Below are 19173 nucleotides of genomic sequence, written 5' to 3' on the forward strand. Positions count from 1 at the left end.
GCCGCCTATCCCCGCCCCTAGGAAGTCAAGGGGCGGGACCAGAAGTGCAAGGCCCCCTCGGCCTGTTCCCGCCCCCAGGAAGTCAGGGGGCGGGACAGGAAGTATAAAACCCCGGTCCCAACCCTCAGTTAGGAGGAGGCTGCCGGAGAAGGCAGACGTGGGTGCCTGAGCTCCTGCCGGGCCCGGCTTGCCCCTCGCTCGGTATCAAGAGGGGCCCTGGCCTGACCTCCCCTGGGGCCAGCACCCAGAGGAGCGGGCCGCGCCTTCGGACGCTCGCCCTGTGGAGGACTGGAGCGGACCGCCTGGACCCCGAGGACTGGAGCGGACCACCTGGACCCCGGTACCCCGAGGACTGGAGCGGACCGCCTGGACCCCGGTACCCCGAGGACTGGAGCGGACCCCCTGCTGCCGAGCCAGCTGAGGAACCGATGGTCTGGGAATCCTGGGACGACCCCGGCGAAGGGCAGGTACCCAGGGAGGGGGAGGTTGGAAGCAGCCCGGGGGCTGCTGACTACAGTCTGGCCGCAGAAGGCCCCGAGCCGATGGTCGTGTGCGTCGGCCAGGATCCCCACTGACCCCCCGTCGGTGTGTTTCGGTGGGAACCCTGCCCCTCAGCCGGTCAGCGTGTTTTGGGCCAGGATCCCCACTGACCGCCTTAGCGGCGACCGCCGCTACTAGGGCCCCGGGCTGGAACGCAGCGGAGTGGGAGGGCCTGCGTTCCCCCTGCCACCCCTTAAGGGTGGCAGACTCCCCCCTTCCTTTACGTAACCCGATTGCCTCCAGTTGTCTGTTGCTCTGCCCTGTCCCGAAGGGCCAGAGCCCCTAACTGTTTTTTCGCTGTCCCGCCCTACCTAAGGGCTTGGACTACAGACTCCATACGCTCAGCCCCTGCGACCCGGAGCTGAGCCGCGGCCGAGGCTGCTACAGGGCCCCAAGGTAGTATAATTAAAGTGAAAGAAAAATGTCTCATTGCTAGAAGTGGAATGAGATCTTTCCTCCACTTTGTAATCAATTGCCTTATTGAATGAATGAGGTGTGAATGAGGAAGGGAGGGACTGGGAGCCAGACCCCCAGACCAAGGAGCTTTGCCTAGGGCTGAGTGGATGGAGTCTGGGTGCTGGGTGCAGTCTCTGGGCTGGGGCATGGGGTGGGACCCCAGTGAGAACAGCAGGCTGGAAGACTAGACTGAACCCACCACCCAGCCTAGTCCATCCCAGGTTGTATGTGGAGGCTAAGGATGTTGTGCGCTCTCTTTACAACGGGCGCTGTTGCTGTTTTGAGGAGTTGAGGGTTGATCAGTGCCTGGCCTGAGCGTGGGTCATGTTTTCAGAACCTAAGCTTGTAGGACCCCAACAACCAACACCAGGATCTGACAATGTCACTGTCCCCAGAAAAAGCACGCCGGTACTAGCCCGATATTGGCGACGGGCAGGCTGCGACTTCCTCCTCCCCCCCCCTCTTCTACCACAATGAACAGCAAGGGCCCGGAACTGAGGCAGCAAGGTGCTTAATTCCCTTTCAAAGTTATATAATGGACAAAGGAAGAGGGACTGGGGCCTCCCTCCCTCGCAACCAGAGTCTCCCTCCCTACCCCATACAATCTTGAAGTTTTCCCTGCATGCGAAGAACCGCTGTCCAAGAGGCTGAAAATGAATACACATTATAGCCAAATTACATCAGGCATCCTTCGATCTCTGCCCAAAACTGCATACAATACAACAGTAGACCCGTTGATGGCGACAAGAGGCAGGGCGAAACAGGGAGAAGTGGTCGCAACAGGGGTAGTGAATTTGAGCAGAGGGTTGAGGGGCTGTGATGGACTGGGAATGTTCTTAATCTCTCCGGTTGTATGTGGAGGCTAAGGATGTTGTGCGCTCTCTTTACAACGGGCGCTGTTGCTGTTTTGAGGAGTTGAGGGTTGATCAGTGCCTGGCCTGAGCGTGGGTCATGTTTTCAGAACCTAAGCTTGTAGGACCCCAACAACCAACACCAGGATCTGACAATGTCACTGTCCCCAGAAAAAGCACGCCGGTACTAGCCCGATATTGGCGACGGGCAGGCTGCGACTTCCTCCTCCCCCCCCCTCTTCTACCACAATGAACAGCAAGGGCCCGGAACTGAGGCAGCAAGGTGCTTAATTCCCTTTCAAAGTTATATAATGGACAAAGGAAGAGGGACTGGGGCCTCCCTCCCTCGCAACCAGAGTCTCCCTCCCTACCCCATACAATCTTGAAGTTTTCCCTGCATGCGAAGAACCGCTGTCCAAGAGGCTGAAAATGAATACACATTATAGCCAAATTACATCAGGCATCCTTCGATCTCTGCCCAAAACTGCATACAATACAACAGTAGACCCGTTGATGGCGACAAGAGGCAGGGCGAAACAGGGAGAAGTGGTCGCAACAGGGGTAGTGAATTTGAGCAGAGGGTTGAGGGGCTGTGATGGACTGGGAATGTTCTTAATCTCTCCGGATCACGCCCGTGCCCTCAGTTTCCCCTTCTGCAGGGAGATAGGGGGAGATAAAAGTCTCAGCCTGCCGTGCCATATTGCAGACCAGGGGCTTTTTTCTGGGTTACAATTACATGTCATGATCCCAACTTTAGTTCTGAACAGACCACCCAGGCAGGCACAAAACTCACCCTCAAACAGCAACACCCTGAAAACCACACACCACCCCAATAATTACAAACCTAGGGGGAATCACAGGGTCAAACACTCACGGTTGGAAGTCCCAGCAGCTGTTCAGGTGAGTGAGGTCACTGAGAGATTATTCCATCCTGTCAGTCTCCCACCCGGACCAGAAGAAGCTGTCTCCTCCAGGTGAGCAGGTACGCGTTCCCCCCCTCCTCTCCCCCCCCCAGTGGCTGGCTCTTCCTCAGCTCAGCATCTCTGGTTGCTTAGCTGCTGCTGCTGCTTCCGGGAGACAGAACTGCTTCCGCCAGCGGGGCCCCGTCAGGGGAGTATCAGACACAGTCGCGGCTGGGGGCCCCTGCGGGGCCCGGGGCAAATTGCCCCACTTGCCCCCCCCTCTGGGCGGCCCTGAACCAGACGCACACGCCCACTAAGAAGTATGGGAGGGGGGCGAGGGAATGCTCTGCACATGCCTGTCCGCACTACCGGGCGGAGGAGGAGCCTGGCTCCTGATTGGCCAGAGCTTAGGCGCTATAATGCCGCTGCGAATGGGCTAAGCTAGTTAACGCCACGGAACAGCAATAGCGGGAGGTAGAATTTGGTTCCCGATGCGGTCGCTTGGAAGGGCAGGCAGGCTCTGGCCCTAGCCCTAGCGATCCAGGCATCGGTCCTGCAGGTGCTGCCCGCCCGGAGGTTCTGGGACGCTCGAGTGACAGGCGCCGGTTCGACGCTACCCTGGGCCAGAAGGAGCGAGCGGACAGATTTCTGTTAAGCCCCCGTTAGATGCGGTAGGAGACAAAACGGGGGCGCTGTGACCGGGCGCAGCGGGGGTCCTACAACTGTGTACGGGCTCCCGGCTTATTGCCCCCCCGCCCGGCGTCCGCCGAGGTCGCCCCTCGCAGCGCAGGGAACAACAAACCACAAATCGCCCCTGACCTGTCTTGTTTGGTCTATCAGATGGACTGGAGAGTCGGGAGCCAGGACAAGGACATCGGACTGAGAAGAGGCAACTTCAGCCCATTGCCTGCAGCAGCGTCTGTAGCCTGAGTGTGGCTGAGAAACCATGGGGTCAGCAGCTGGGGCTGCTGAGAGCGAAGAGCCGCTGCAGCAGGTGCCCTGTATTGATTGTAGTGGACACCAGAACGCTGGCAGGGAGCCAGGTAATGGGGTGTTGCTGCCTGGGAAAAAGTTGGCCACACTTAGACTGCCTCACATGGGGCCATGTTCTCAGTGGCAGCAGCCAGTGCCCAGCAACCCCCCTTGTCTGTGGGCAGCAGGGACTGGATCTGCCCCAGGGGCTCTCAGGGCACCGATCCCTGGCTCCCAGCTGCTCTCTGGTGCACACAGCGGTGGCCATGGGGCTGCGCAGTGGCCTTTTGGGCTGGGTGTGTCAGACCCCCTGTGTGTCCCTGGCCCATCTCTGCCTGGTTCCTTCTCCCCCTTTCTGCTGTGTATGGCCAATGCGAGACCTCAGTGTGCAGGGACAGGTGCACTCGGCAGTGTGGGCCCAGCCAGCGCTCGGCAGGGAGTAGAGCAGGGGGGGGGGCAGCTTGAGCTCCTGCCACCAGAACATGCAGGTCCTTGTCTCTGTGTCCCTGAGCTCACCAGGCCCCGTGACAGCCTGGCTGGGGATGCCCAGGGAGGGCACTGGGCTGAGGAGAAGGAGGGACTGTTCTGCCAGCCCCAGCCTGCCTGAGCCTCCAGGTGCCTTTCCCAGAGCATCTGATGGAAGGAGCAATCGACAGAACAGGGGATGTTCTAGGGCAGCTCCAGCCATGGTGCTGTCAGTGAGACGTGTCCTCGTGGCTGACCTAATGGGTCTTTCTGTTTCAGAATCTCATCGTTACTACAAGAAATGTAGAATTGTGCTCGCAGTCACTGTTGCAGTTGTGTTCTTAGGTCTCATCATCGCTGTTGTCCTGGCAGGTGAGTTCTCAGCCCTCCCTCCCTCTCTGCACATCCCATTCTCCCTGCAGCCACCACAGTCAGTCTCTCCTCCTGGCCTGTCTGGCTTCTGCCCCTGGGACAGAGAATTCTTGAGGGATGTTCCTCTACAACCCTCCTCCTGCTCCCTCCCAGACCCCTGCACCTGGGCACTCTCTGTCAGACGATCTGACTGACATTAGCTCCCTCCAGCCCAGCTCTGAGCACTTTGGGTCCAAGTCACTATTGCTGGGCCCCAGGCACTGTTGCTGGTACCCGTGCAGAGTGGGGGTGACTGACAGGAGAAGATGCAGGGCCGCAATGAGCTGGGCCCTCTGCCTGCAGCATGTCGCCTTGAGGTACCAGCCTAGCCTTTCTGCATCCCCGGGTCGTGCCCAGGGCCGGGCTGGCAGTTGCTGGTGTGTCACTGAAATGAGCTGTAGAACGCAGCACAGACACCTCTCTTAACGCCGTGTGAAACCCACCAGTTAGTGACCTCGGCAGTGCAGGGTCCTGTGGCGCTATTGACTCCCCTGCCTGCACAGACAGTGTGTGTTAGTACAGGGGGAGCTGTTCATGGTAAATGTGATCCCGGCTGTATCTGCCAGTAGTCTGAGGCATGGAGGGGCTGTAAGACTGTCAGGGGTGGGATTTATCTGTTGCCCTGGGAGATCTGATCACTGGGTCTCAGGAGAGTTTAGCAGCTGGCAAATGGGGGTGAATCCAGGTCTGTCTGCATTCGGAATCATCTCTGCTGATATAATGTTGATACAGTTGAATTAGTGCAAACTGCTAACATAGATGCGCTGCAGTGGTGCAGAAAGGGGCTTGCCCTGGCGCCGGTCACTGCAGTAAGTTACCAGAGTGGGACACGCTGCTCCACAGTGTCTGTGCGAGGGGTTTGCACAGTTGTATCTGCCTTACCATCCTTACACTGGTGCCAGATGCCCTGCTACAGGTGAGCTGTGAATCCCAGCTCCCTGCTGCTGGAATGGCAACATTGGCTCATACAGCATAAGGTGAGATCTGTGAGGTTGGGGTTCCACAGCTACTGGGTACAGGGAGCCCCCAGAATGCAGTGTGGTCAGATGGTGGAGATGGCACCAGTCAGAGGCTCCTTGCTGTGCCCTGTCCCTCCTAGGCAGCACTGGAAGGGCCCAGAGGCCTGGCAGCCTTTCTCTTGGGGGGGGCGGGGTCTGTGTATTCCTATAGCCAGCGCTCTGTACAGGGTGTGAAATGTGAAGTTGTGCCCCGCAGTTGCTCCCTAAAATGAGTGTCAAATCACACACTGAGCAGGACTATAAAGCATCGTATGCACTGACTGCCCTGCTCCGTTCGTGTGTGAGCACTAGTGTGTACGGCACATTGCACCATGAAGTCTCCAAGGAAATACATGCCTGGCGTATGACCTCCTCATTCTTTAACCACCACTGCCTCAGCCGTTAATGTTCTCCAAACTTGTGTGTCCACAGCTGGGTTTTTTAAGCCTTCTTCTGTGGCTGGGAGTTACTGTGGTGCAACATGAGGAGCAAAAAATGACTAATGCAAAAATGGCTGGAGGCATTTGAGTCAGTCATCCCCACCCCCAAAAAAGGAAACAGCACAAAATTCCCTTGAGGCTGAGCAAGCGGGAGTGACTTGGGGAGGGACTCACTGACATGGTGTTTGGAATGGGTTAGCAACTTTCCCCATAGTGATCCTAATAACACTGTGTCTGGTTATTCACCTACTGCTCTGACCTTGTAATAGCTCCTTGGTGTCAGTTATGGGTGGCCCCACTGCTGATGCTGTCTCTGGCACTGAAAGGGTTACACTGCAGGCAGAGCAGTGAGGTATTCTAGCTTCTAGCTGCTGTATTGCGGGGAGAAATGTGTGTAGGTAAGAAATGCATCAGGTTGCAATGGACAGTCAGCGTAACTGGCCATTTCCTGTTACTGGAGCTCTGGTGCCACCTTGTGGCATTTTGCGTCCCTGACTGAAAGTTACTTCACTTCCTTCTCACCTGCCTTTTAGTGCTCTGAATGTCCAATGCTTGCTCTTGTGCCTGGGATGAAAAGCTCTGAGCTGTGTTAGTCCCCCCAGGCTGGGAGTGTCACAGGAATCCTTCCTGCCAGGTAAACATATCACAACAAGCATCTCCATCGCCCTGCATCTGGCTGTGCTGCCCAGGCAACGGGCGTTCAGTCTCCTGGTTTGTTCCCATCATCATCTCAACCTGCCTCTCCTGGGAAGCCAAGCACAGAGCAGGGAGAGGAGGGCAGCAGCCCAGGGTAGCAGGATTCCTTGGGGTAACAGACCTGGCAAATCATGTTGAACTCAACCTCTTATCCAGTGTCACTCTTCTTCTCTCCTTAATAACTGTCCCCTCCTGCAGCTCCCTGCCCATCCCCATCTCTAACACTCCACTTGGCCTGGTTCTGTGCTTTGAAGCAGGAGCTGTTTGTCAGCTCCATCACTAATGAACATGAACCTGAGACAGTGGCCGAGTGAAAGCAGGGTCAGATAGCCCCAGAAGGGGCTTGGATTCCCAGGGTCCTCCTGGCTCCCTCACGCCCTCCCAGCAGCTGCTAGGGGAGTCTCAGAAGCCTGGGGTGCCAGGGCTCATCTCTCCCCATAAACAGGCAGGTCTCCTCTTACACCATGTGTTGCTGTCTCATTTCAGTGTTATATGGGTGTTCTTCAGCTGCATTGGGCCCCGCGTGCCCAGATGGCTGGGTGGGATACCAAAGAAAATGCTACTATTTCTCTGAGGCCGAAGGGAACTGGAACCACAGCCAGAGACACTGCTCCTCTCTCTGCGCCTCCCTGGCTGCAATTGACAGTGGGCAGGAAATGGTAAGAGACTCTCATTGCAATGACCTGGCCTTGGCTCAGCGGCTGCTACTGCAGTAGGGCCTGGGCTCTGCCCCTGTGGGGTGAGGAGCAGCTCTGAGCCCTCTCGTGCTGGGAGGCCAGAGCGAATGGACTTCCAGCCCCTCAATACTAGGCCTGGCTGGGCCCAGGGCCCTAGTGTCTGTGTGTGACCATGGAGATTGCCCACTCTCAGCCCTCCCAACAGGAGACTGTCCCTCTCTAGGGTTGAGCCGGCTCAGGTGTCTGCTGGGCTCTATGGGTCTGGAAGTGGGGACTGAGACCCCAGCTCAACTTAGAGCCAGAGCTCCTGGGTAGGTGAACGGGCAGCCAGCTGGGAGAGGGAGGGGGCAGATCCTCTTGGCCCTGGCCCCTTCTGGCTGAGGATAGGGTGGGAAGTGCATCTTCTCTCAGTTTTGGCTCCTTCCAGCTTCCCTATTCCCTATCTCTCCCCTTTCCCTTCCCCTGTGATGGTGAGGGGAGCTCAGTTGCGCTGTAAGATGTGGCTTTCACAGAACGTGGCCTTGCATGGAGAGGTGCGGGGGGCAGCTTAGACCCAGCAGCACCCAAGAGCTGCCCCAGCCCAGGGCAGATTGGGGTGAGGGGGAGCTGAGTTTGGGGTGGGAGGGTTAATACTGAATTACCCAGAGCTGGGCAAGAGGGGGGAGAAAATCCCCAGACACACCCTGGAAACGCTCAGAGCCCTTCCGTGTACACCTGGGATTCCCTGCCTAGAGCCTGAGGGAGCAGCAGGGTCGGGGCTCTGACACCACCTCTCCCTCTGCTGTTTTTAGGATTTCATGCTGCGCTATAAAGGCAAATTTGACCACTGGATCGGCCTCCGGAGGTACTGGGGGCAGCCCTGGAAATGGGCCAATGGCACCAAATTCAACAACCTGTGAGTCCTCTGTGAATTCCTTGGGCTTTGGGCGTTCAGGCCAACAGTCAGTGCTGTGGAAACAGCCAAAGAGCGTTCTGGTTCTTATGTACCTCATGTATTAGAGATGGGTGGAAGCCAGCATCTCCTCCTGGGAGATTGGCTGAAGCCTTCAGATCTGTCTGGCTGTAGTGAGGCCCCTGAATTTGTAACGAGGCATCTAGGCTAAAGGTGCCTGATAGGCACCCAGAGGCACTTGTGACTGGGGCTGCCATTGGAACCAGGGTACAGCAGAGATGTCCCAGATATCCCAAGCCTGATTTCAGTGGGATCTGGGTGTGATCAAATAACCAACCCCACTTGAATCAATAGCTGGTTGAATTCTGGACTATCAGTAGTAAAAGAACATAAGAATGGCCATACTGGGTTAGACCAAAGGTCCATCCAGCCCAGTATCCTTTCTACCAACAGTGGCCAATGCCAGGTGCCCCAGAGGGAGTGAACCAAACAGGCAATGATCAAGTGATCTCTCTCCTGCCATCCATCTCCACCCTCTGACAAACAGGCTAGGGACACCATTCCTTACCCATTAATGGCTATTAGCCAGGATGGACCTAACCTCCATGAATTTATCTAGTTCTCTTTTTTTTTTTTAAACCCTGTTATAGTCTTAGTCTTCACAACCTCCTCAGGTAAGGAGTTCTATAGGTTGACCATGCACTGTGTCAAGATGAATTTCTTTTTATTTGTTCTAAGCCTGTTGCCCATTAATTTCATTTGGTGGCCCCTAGTTCTTGTATTATGCAAACAAGTAAATAAATTTTTCTTATTCATTATCTCTACACCACTCATGATTTTATATATCTCTATCATATTCTCCTTTAGTCTCCTCTTTTTTCCAAGCTGAAAAGTCCTAGCCTCCTTAATCTCTCCTCAGGTTGAACCCATTCCAAACTCCTAATCATTTTAGTTGCCCTCCTCTGAACCTTTTCTATTGCCAATCTATTGTTTTTTGAGATGAGACCACATCTGTAATAGCAACCATAAACTTAACATCTTGGAGGGGGGGCAGAATGCCAAAGAAACTCACCACAGTAGCATTTAACTTCAAAAGGGTGACCTACACAAAGATTAGAAGCTAGTTAATGGGAAATTGAAAGGAATTATCACAAGGCGAAATGCTGCAAACTGCATGAAGACTATTTTAAAATACCTTAATAGAGGCTCAAACTAAATGTATACTCCCAATTAAAAAAAAAAAAAAGCCAGCATGGCTAAACAGCAGAATAAAAGAGGTGGTTAGAGGCAAAAAAAAAATCCTTTAAAAACCATTAGGAAAGGGATAAGTAATAAGACAGAAAATATCATAATACCACTATGTAAATCCATGGCACGCCCACACCTTGAATACTGTGCAGTTCTGGTCACCCCATCTCCAAAAAGCTATATTAGAATTATAAATAGTAGAAAGAAGGGCAATGAAAATGATTAGGGGTATGGAACAGCTTCCCTGTGAGGAGAGATTAAAAGACTGTTTTTTGGACTAAGGAGGGACAAGATAGAGGTCATGAATCATGACTGGTGTGAAGAAAGTAAATAAGGAAGTGTTTGTTTACTCCTTCACACAACACAAGAACTAGGGGTCACCCGATGACATTAATAGGCAGCAGGTATAAAACAAACAAAAGGAAGTTCTTCTTCACACAACACACAGTCAGCCTGTGGATTGTTGCCAGGGGATGTTGTAAAGGCCAAAAATATAACTGGGCTCAAACAAGAATTAGATAAGTTCACAGAGGATAGGTCTACCAGTTCCTATTAGACAAGATTGTCAGGGATGCGACCCCTTGTGTTACCCAGGGTTCTCAGAACCCACAGCAGCGGTAACTTAACGGTTTCACTCCAGGTGGTGTCAGGAATAAATCATTGGGAACACAGCAATTCCAGCTGATGAAAGATTAATGCAAGTAAGCAGGCTAAATCTAAAATGGTAGTTTATAAGATTTAAGCCCACACAGACCTAACCAATGGGCTTAAAACATCCTAAATATCTACAGAAACTCCGGAAGAATATTGAGTAATTTAGAGGCTCACGGTGGCCAGTTGCTCACCTGCTGAGGAGAAAAAGCGTCAGAAAAAGTCTCTTAAGATGGCTTCAGAGGATTGTTGCTCCGAAGTACGCTGTGTTAGCTAGTCTTTTATAACTGACTTCTACAAAACACACAGGTCATAGTAACCCCTAGTAAATCAGCACTTTTCCTAACTTTCAATAAAACTACTTCTCTACAAATATTCCTAACAATCTTAATCATAATAAATCTTCTATATCAAAGTTTTCGGTCCAGTTATTTTCTTTGTCTCAAGTGTTGGCTTTTTCCTCTCCCCTCCTCCCATTCTGATTAGCAGAAACTGCTGGCTAGTTTTGACCTTGCCTCTAAAAGCCTGTTTTTCAAATTAACCCTTAACTATGTGGTGGTCTATTTTATTATTAATTCATAGTGACTGAATGCACATATATGGCTACAATTAGCTTAATCAATTTCTGGGGTGCACACACCCCTCAAATCCAGGGTGTAACATGCTCTGGGGGTCCCTAAACCTCTGACTGCCAGAAGCTGGGACTGGATGGATCACTCAGTGTTTGACCTGTTCTGTTCATTCCCTCTGGGGCACCTGGCATTGGCCAGTATCGGAGGACAGGACACTGGGCTAGATGGACCGTTGGTCTGACCCAGTGTGGTCACTCTTATGTGCTTACAGCAGAATCTCATTTTAAAAAGAAGTCCTGTGTGGTCAGGGCCAGTGCAAGGAAGTTTTGTGCCCTAGGCGAAACTTCCACCTTGTGACCCCTAGCCCTACAGCAGTTCTCCGTCCTGAGGTGGCACCCCCTTCTCCCCCTGCAGCAGTTCCCCTCCCTGTCCTGAAGTGCTCCTCTCCCCGCCCCCAGGATAGGTCTACCAGTGCAGCACCTCCTCAGCCCAGCTCACCTCTGCTCTGTGTTCTCCCCAAGCATGCCACCCCCCATTCTAATTCTTCTCCCCTCCCAGGCTTGCGGTGCCAATCAGCTGTTTGGCGCCGCAAGCCTGCGAGGCAGGAGAATTAGAGTGGGGGCGGCGTGCTCGGGGAGAACATGGAGCGGTGGGGAGCTCTGTGGCAGCTCCCCCACCACCCCGTGGCAGCTCCCCCACCACCCCATAGCAGCACCCCACTCTCCAGCCTGAGAAGCCATGCAGCACCTCCCCACCTCAGCTCACCTCTGCTCTGCGTCCTCCCCGACCACGCCACCCCTGCTCTAATTCTCCCAGGCTTGTGGTGCCAAACAGCCTGGGAGGCAGGAGAAGTGGAGCAGCAAAAAATTGGGGGCACTGCTTTTTGGCGCCCCCAAATCTTGGTGCACTAGGGAACTGCCTAGTTCTGCTTAAGGGTAGCACTGGCCCTGTGTGTGGTTGGTGGGAAGCTGGAAAATGTGCCTGCAGTGGGCTTAGGAAGCTGGTCAGTTGACGACCTGTTATTTGATCCCAGTCAATATTCTCATATGTTCCAGCAAGAATGCCCTGCCTTTGTGATGGCATCATGGAGCCATGTGTTAGGAAGCCTGCTTGGGGGGTGGGGTGGGGGGTCTATCTACACTGTGCCTGGTACCCGGCATCCCAGCCCAGCAGACAGGCTTGAGCTAGCTCAGCAGAAATAGTAATGACACCCCCACCCCCCTGGGTCCAAGATCGGGGGGGGGGGGGGCTGGCTCAAGCTCCCGCCTACATCACAATGTCCCCACTGCTATTAACCCGAGCTCCCACGAGCCTATCTGCCTGGGGCTGGGAGCTGCTCTCCCAGCTGCACTGGAGACATAGGGCTGATGTCCTGAGCGCTCAGGGTACGTCTGCACTGCAATAAACACCCACAGCAGTGAGCCTTAGAGCCCAGGGCTACAGACTCAGATTTTGCCGTCCTGGGGGGGCCACCCCAGCAGAAGGCTCTGGGTGCATAGTTGCCATCCCATCAGAGCTGTGATGGTGGGGAGAGGGGGGTGTCCCAGAGCCATCTGCTCAGGTGGGTGAGGGCTGGGTTCTCCCTTCTCTGGGACAGATCCCAACCACCTGGAGCCAGAGGCTGCTGGTTGGGGGAGGGGAGATCCCAGCCTGTTCAAAGAGCAGTGCTGGACCTCCTCCTAGCCCACCATGTGGCTATTGTGTAGTCAGGATGGGACCATGGGGCAGGATCCTGCCCTGTTCCCAGGTGGGATGTTCTGGCCTCCAGCTCTCACGGGAAGCTCTGTGTGAGTGGCTGGGGTCACACCGCAGCCGCTGGGTTTGTGCTGCAGTCTCTGTGCTGCTGGCATTTTGCTCCAGCCCCCACCCCCCCCACAATAAAGCCTGGTCTGACGGGCCTCTGACCTGAGAGCTGATGTAAACTGTCCAGGGAGCCCTGCACCCAGCTCTTCTGCGCGGCGTTATTGCTGCTTCTCGCCATGCTGACACTCACCTGGAATCTGCTTCAGGGCAGTCGGGGTTGGTTGGGCCTGCAGGGACCCATTCAGAGCCAGCTTGGGGTGTGGGGGGAGCAGGAACTAGGGTTAAAATATCCCCCCAGCATAAATGCTCCATGGAGGCCAGTTGATCTTAAACTTCTTCTGGCCCCACTGCCCCCTTTCTAATGATCCCCTTCTGCTGGGGCACTGGGCATGGGGCCTGTGGCTGGTGCAGGAGGGGGAATGGTGAGGGGTTGTGAGTGCAGCAGCTCCCTGCACTGTGCGAGTGTCTCCCCCTGTCTGTTACTGATGGGAAATGCCCAACTCCTACCTGACACGAGCTCTCTGGCTTCTGTCTTGCAGGTTTCCGATAGGAGGAGGAGGTGACTGCGTGTATCTGAATGATCTGGGTGGGGCCAGCAGCTTGCGATGCACCAGTGAGAGACACTGGATTTGCACCAAACCCAGTGTGTCTACAGAGGCAAAGGAGGCTGCTGCAGAAGGGGACTGGGCAGAGCACTGTTGATTCAAGTGAAAATCAGAAAAGCCATTTGCATATCTTGCTCCCCCCGCCCCACCACCTGTGTTTTCTGCCAGTGAAACTGCTCAAATCCAGTCTTTCCAAGCTACTGCAGCTGGAACAGGGACTCTGGTGTCTTGGCTCAGTCTTAGCCTCAACTTTCACTGTACTAACATTCCCCCACAAAAGGTTTTTTCCATAGACAATTTTCTATAGTATATTTTTTAAATATTCATCATTCAACTTCTGTGAACTGGAATAGAGCTGAGGGGGATGTTCTCCATCCCCCCAAGAAACTTTTTAACAAGGCTTTTTTTTAAATAGGTCAGTTTTGGGAGTGTTTTGAAAACCTGATTAATTTTGAAGGTGGTTTTTTGTTGCCAGATATTGCTTTGGATGAAAGCCTGAATGTTTTAAACTGTTTTTTAATTTTCCATTTTTAGATTTAAAAGTGCTGCACCTGCCAAGGGAGTAGAACCTGTCCCACTTCTTGTGGGACACCTAGTGTCTGGTATGTAGGAGTAATGGGAGAAATGTCTGAATCTCTTCCTGGAGCCCAGTGGGTTGGAAGAGGGCAGGGAGTGGGTCGGTGTGACAGACAGACCAGGTAGCAGCTCATGCCGAAGTCCCCATGCCTCAATGGGACACTGAGAAATACTGTGTGTTAAAATAGGTACTAGTGTTATAAGGAATATATATTTAGTCTTTATTGAATGCTTGTGAGCTACTACAGCATTAATCTCTTTTCTTCTGACATCCATATCCCACATTGTAAGGTAATATTGGAGCGTTTTTTTTTGAGAGTCTCTGTGACTGTGTAAATCACCACACTCCTTAATGCCTTAATTCACTCTCCTGTCTGAAGTGCTGATCTCTATGGAGCACAAGGGAGGAGGTGGGATAGATTCAGTTCCTTCTTGTATCTCGTTGCTGCTTGGATGCTGGTGGGCAAGGTTTTCTAGGCGTAAGCAAGAGATCCCCAGCTGCTTAGCCTGGGTTAGCCCTAAAGGACCAAGTTTTATTATGGACTAGTGATACACAGACTGCGGCTCATGAGCTGCAAATGACTCTTTAATGTGTATCCTGCTGCTCTTTGTAGCGCATATTAAAACACTGATTTAATTATTAACCAATCAGGATGCTCTTACTGTGTTATAAGCCACTAAGTTATCAACTTGCACTAAGTTATTTGCTGCTAGAATTTATATAAAAACTATTTCCCTTGCCCTTCTGTTTAAATAGGAGTAGTACTGTAGTAAATGAAACACTGAATTCACACGACTGACTCTTTTGGGTAACGTTGATTGCCAGTTTTGCTCTTGAACTGCAGAGCTCTGAGTATCACTGCTATAGATGTTTCTGTTACCTTTTGAAACTTAAGATTGTAGCTTAGTTGTGTAGATATGTTCACCTGCTTTAGCCTTGTAAATAAGATGTTTCCTTTTTAATAAATTATTATGATAAGACTGGCTACATGTGCTGTCTTTGGTGTGAGATCTAAGGTGCAGTTCACCTGGGGTGTCTGGACCCGTGGGACTGGGAGTAAGTTGAATACTGTTGTGATTCTGAGTGTAAGAGACCATCCATCTCACAAAAGCAGGCTCACCTGGGTTGCGAGACAGATCGGACTGGCCAAGGGGACGGCATAGTTAGGCTGTTACGGTGCCGGAGCAGTTTATACTGGATGTTTGGTGAAATCTATGTCAAGAATTCTCAGCTGGTGTGGGTTTGTGCCTGGTTCCAAGCAGTCTGCCCTGAGGTTGGTGCGCACCCTCTCAACACACTGCGGACAGCTGTATAGCAGGTCCTTGGCTTCAGTTCCCTCCTTACAGGACAGAGGACCTGAGCCTGCCCAGAGAGGGAGTTTGGGGACAAGATGTATGTGACTCTCATGTATGTGAAATTTAAGATTTTTAAAAATCCCATGACCATGGAATTTACCAAAATGGACTACGAATTTGGTAGGGCCCTACCCATGAGACTAAACGTAGGGTACCAAGGACCCCTTGGTGCCAACTGGCAGGCAGCACAGAGGGTTTTATAGGGATCCCCTGGGGCTGATCTCACATCAGTAGCACCCAACCTTTCCAGACAACTGTACCTCTTTCAGGAATCTGATTTGTCTCCTCACGTAAAAACTACTTGCTTACAAAATCAGACCTAAAAATACAGAAGCATCACAGCCATTATTGCTGAAAAATGGCTGACTCTCATTTTACCATATAATAAAATAAATCAATGGAAATGTAAATATTGTACTTCCATTTCAGTCTATAGTATATAGAGAAGTATAAACAAGTCATTGTCTGAAATTTTAGTTTGTACTGACTTCACTAGTGTGTGTTATGTAGCCTGTTGTAAAACTAGGCAAATCTCTAGATGAGTTGAGGTACCCCTGGCTGAGAACCACTGGTCTACGTAATAGTTCACCAAAGGGGGCATGTGAGGTCTGTACCAAGAGCCAGTAGCTCAGTGGTCACCATAATCATTGCGAGATGTCTGTACAGATACTATGTAAGCAGCTGTGTATCTAGACTGACAATGATGCCCTGAAGGTCTTGGAGTTAAGGCAGGTCACAGGAGGTGATGTACCTCAGATTTTCCTTTCAGACAGGCAGTAACTGAGGTTACCTTCCTGTCTAGCCAGCTGTGTATTGTTGCCTGATGCTGGATGCCTATTTGTGCACTGAGCCAGGTGCAAAATGACAGATTGCAAAATCCACGAAAGAGGAAATCTACAGGAAGAAACAAACAGCGGGGGGGTGTCCATCTGTCCTGTTTAAGCGTAAAGACAAAGGATTGGTTTGGTCTGGTCTATCTTGATGTGCAGAGACCCACTGGATCTTTCCCCTTGGAGACAAACTGACAGTACACACGTCTCATGAAAGAAGGGTCAACCTGCTTGGCTGTAAAGCGCTGCAAAGATTTCGGGTTAGCTGTACTTGGTTAGACAGGAGACTAGCTTGCTAATTCAGTCTAGGCTCTAGAACATGTTATGACTTTGTTCTATGTAACCATTTGTTTCCATCACTTCTACTTGAATCTCAGCTTTGAACTGATGCGTGATCTCGTTATGAGCATGTGTCAGTGCTGTGTGTTAAGTGGAGCAGTGATCTGAGCTGGACCTGGTAAGCTGGGGTAGGGGATGTTACTGTTCCTTTGGAAACAGTAAATCGGTGACTACTGCCAGTGTCCAGGGGACCAGGGGCTGGATGCTCCAGAGGGATGCTCAGAGCTTGAGGGCAGAGTGGGCGTATTGCTACCTTACAGTGACTGCAGGCCCAGAAGCGAGCATGTGTGGGACCAGTGGAGTTGGGGAGCTTGCCCCAGGTAGGCAGAGACAAGGCTCCCTCAGGCAAAGGGCAGGTGGTGGTGAGGTGCTTCCCAGCCCTGGGTACCCTGGGAAGCAGCCCAGGGAGTAACCTACTGCAGGCGTGGGGCAGTTATAAATTACACCCCAAGGCCCCAGCCCAGTGAGAAGGACGGGGGGGAGGGACTGTGACTGCAAGGGGCACCTGAGTCCCAGCACCTCCCGGGCCTCTGCTCTGCCCAAAGCCACAATCCCACCCTGTGAGTGGGCCTTTACCAAATTCATGATCGTGAAAAGCACATCAGACCATGAAATCTGGTCTCCCCTGTGAAATCTGGCTGTGTGTGCATGCACCACAGTACTGCCACCCTTATGTCTACACTACCTTCAGAGCTGGGCAGCCAAACAGCAGCGGCTGCTGGTCTGGTGCCCAGCTCTGAAGGCAGTGCAGCTGCCAGCAACAGTGTAGAAGTGAGGGTGGCATGGTCGGGCGGGGGGCAACCTGAAGGGGAGAATATGGGCAACTGCCCAGGGCACTGGTCAGGAGGGAACCCCCTCTGCCCCCCCCCCCCCCAAACAGCCAGCTCAAGGCCCTTTTTAACCTCCAAGTGCTGGACCTGGAGCCAGGGAGGCAGAGGGCTGGGAGTACCCTGGGCAGGGGCTCCTAGTGCATGCCAGGCTCTAGCTGCTAGTTCTAGCTGGGCTGGGGAGGAACAGGACTTCGTCCCGTCCATGGGCTGCTGCCAGGGCCAGATCAGACCCACTTCCAGGAACCTCCCCCTAGAGCCATCCTTAGGACTTCTGGTGCCCTAGGCGCGATTATTAAACGGGTGCCCCTGTGCCTGTCTTGCTCTTAGCAACACAAACATAAGCTTGCAGTACTGGAAAACTTGCCACAGGCATGTTACTAAAACCAGTTTAACTTAATTAAGCACACTGTAATGCTGATGAACTAGCACTAGAGAAGTAGCACTATAGAAAAAATTCTGATTTGACAGAATGGTGCAAATAATATAATTTTTTTTAATTTGTCAACATTTTATTGGAAATTTATATGAAGAGATATTGAAACAAGGATTAGTTTTTAATTAAAAGCAATGGTTCTGGCTTTTTTGGCTGCATAATCAGTAATAATGTCATCGTATGACAAAGACAAAGTGACATCTTGTTTGATTGCAAGACTAGCAAGACCAGTCAAGTGTTCCTGACTCCTTGTAGAGCGGAGACAGTTTTTAATGAGCTTTAGTTTTAAGAAACTCCATTCTTCTGATGGTACTGTTACAGGAATTGTCAGTAGAATATGAGTGGCAATGTACACATTAGGATATATGTCAACAAGTTTACTGGTATGAATAAGCTGTACAATGTCCATCCGTTTTGCATGTGACAACATTAATGACAGTGTACTCAATTCTTCATACAGTTCAAGTACATTTAAATCAAAATGATTGCCAATGCTTCAGGAGGCTCTCTAGGTCAGGGGTCCCCAATATGATGCCCATGGGTGCCATGGCGCCCGCAGGGGCCTCTCAGTGCACCTGCGTATGAGCATCCTCTGAAATGCCACCAAAATTCGGCGGCATTTTAGCGGCGACACCTCTGGATGACGCTGCTTGCCGCCAACAAACTATGTCATCCAGAGGCGTCGCCCCTGAAATGCCGCCGAATTTCAGCAGCATTTCGGCAGATGGTCGTCCACCACCACAGACCTTCGTTTGGCACCCATCAGATGAAAAAGGTTGGGGACCACTGCTAGGTTCTTGCACTTTGTCGTTATTTGCTCGTTTTCCTATTTCATTGAATTTAGTTCCACTTAGCCCACCTACCAGCTGAGTGAATGGAACCCCAGGCAAACAGTGGGTTGAGAGGCTCAGCCGGGGTATCAGCCGCCGGCCTGCTCAACCCGCTGCTAGGCTGGGGTTTCTTGGGGATCCCCACGCCAGCAGTGGGTGCTGAGTGGGGCCGGCAGCCGAGACCCCGGGTGGCAGTGAGGCAGCAGCTGTTGGAGGGCTCTATTTAGCAGTAACAGGGCTATAGGAAAGTCAGTCAACATTTTTTGTTTCTCTGATGAAAATGGCCCACTCCCTTCCCCATACCAAACTTGTCATAAATAGTTGTCAACAACTTAATTCTCTGGTTTTGGCTAAGATACTGATTTTTAAAAACAAATATTGAAATTGAATTCAGGATTGTTAGCAAGCATTTTTGGCGAACAAATTTGTTAAATGATAATCTAAATGGCAACAGAGTACTGCTTTCATGCTTGGCTCACCCCCCAGCCTGCTGGGCCAACAGCTGCAGTAGAGGAGGAGATAGGTGGAAAACTGCAGGACCCCAAAATCCACCTCTTGGGGTGCAGAGTGGCAACAGCAGCAGCAAACCCAAACCCTCAGGTCCGAATCACAACAACCAAATAGGGTACCACCACCAGCCCAACGGACCATGGTGAAGTTAGCACAGCATCTGATCTCAGGGATGGGGCACCCATGGAGCCACAGCAGCTCATCCTGCCCTGTGCAGCTCCCCCTGGATGAGATGGATCACTGCCAGCCCAGGGGAGAGACGTGCTCCCCAGCTAGGGTGACCAGATCCA

The 19173-nt window shown here is 52.2% G+C and overlaps 1 protein-coding gene across 1 annotated transcript; it reads left to right on the forward strand.

Moving 5' to 3' along the window:
- Positions 1–186: 186 nt before the first annotated feature.
- LOC116829197 (C-type lectin domain family 2 member B-like) lies at positions 187–13370 on the forward strand. The gene is made up of 6 exons (XM_032787900.2): positions 187–467; positions 3590–3792; positions 4466–4558; positions 7218–7390; positions 8200–8303; positions 13114–13370. Exons 2-6 carry the CDS (start codon positions 3696–3698, stop codon positions 13274–13276), a joined length of 630 nt encoding a protein of 209 aa, XP_032643791.1. The 5' UTR covers positions 187–467; positions 3590–3695; the 3' UTR covers positions 13277–13370.
- The last annotated feature ends 5803 nt before the right edge of the window (positions 13371–19173 follow it).

This window comes from Chelonoidis abingdonii, chromosome 12, assembly GCF_003597395.2.
Source record: "Chelonoidis abingdonii isolate Lonesome George chromosome 12, CheloAbing_2.0, whole genome shotgun sequence".
Classification (NCBI taxonomy): Eukaryota; Metazoa; Chordata; order Testudines; family Testudinidae; genus Chelonoidis; species Chelonoidis abingdonii.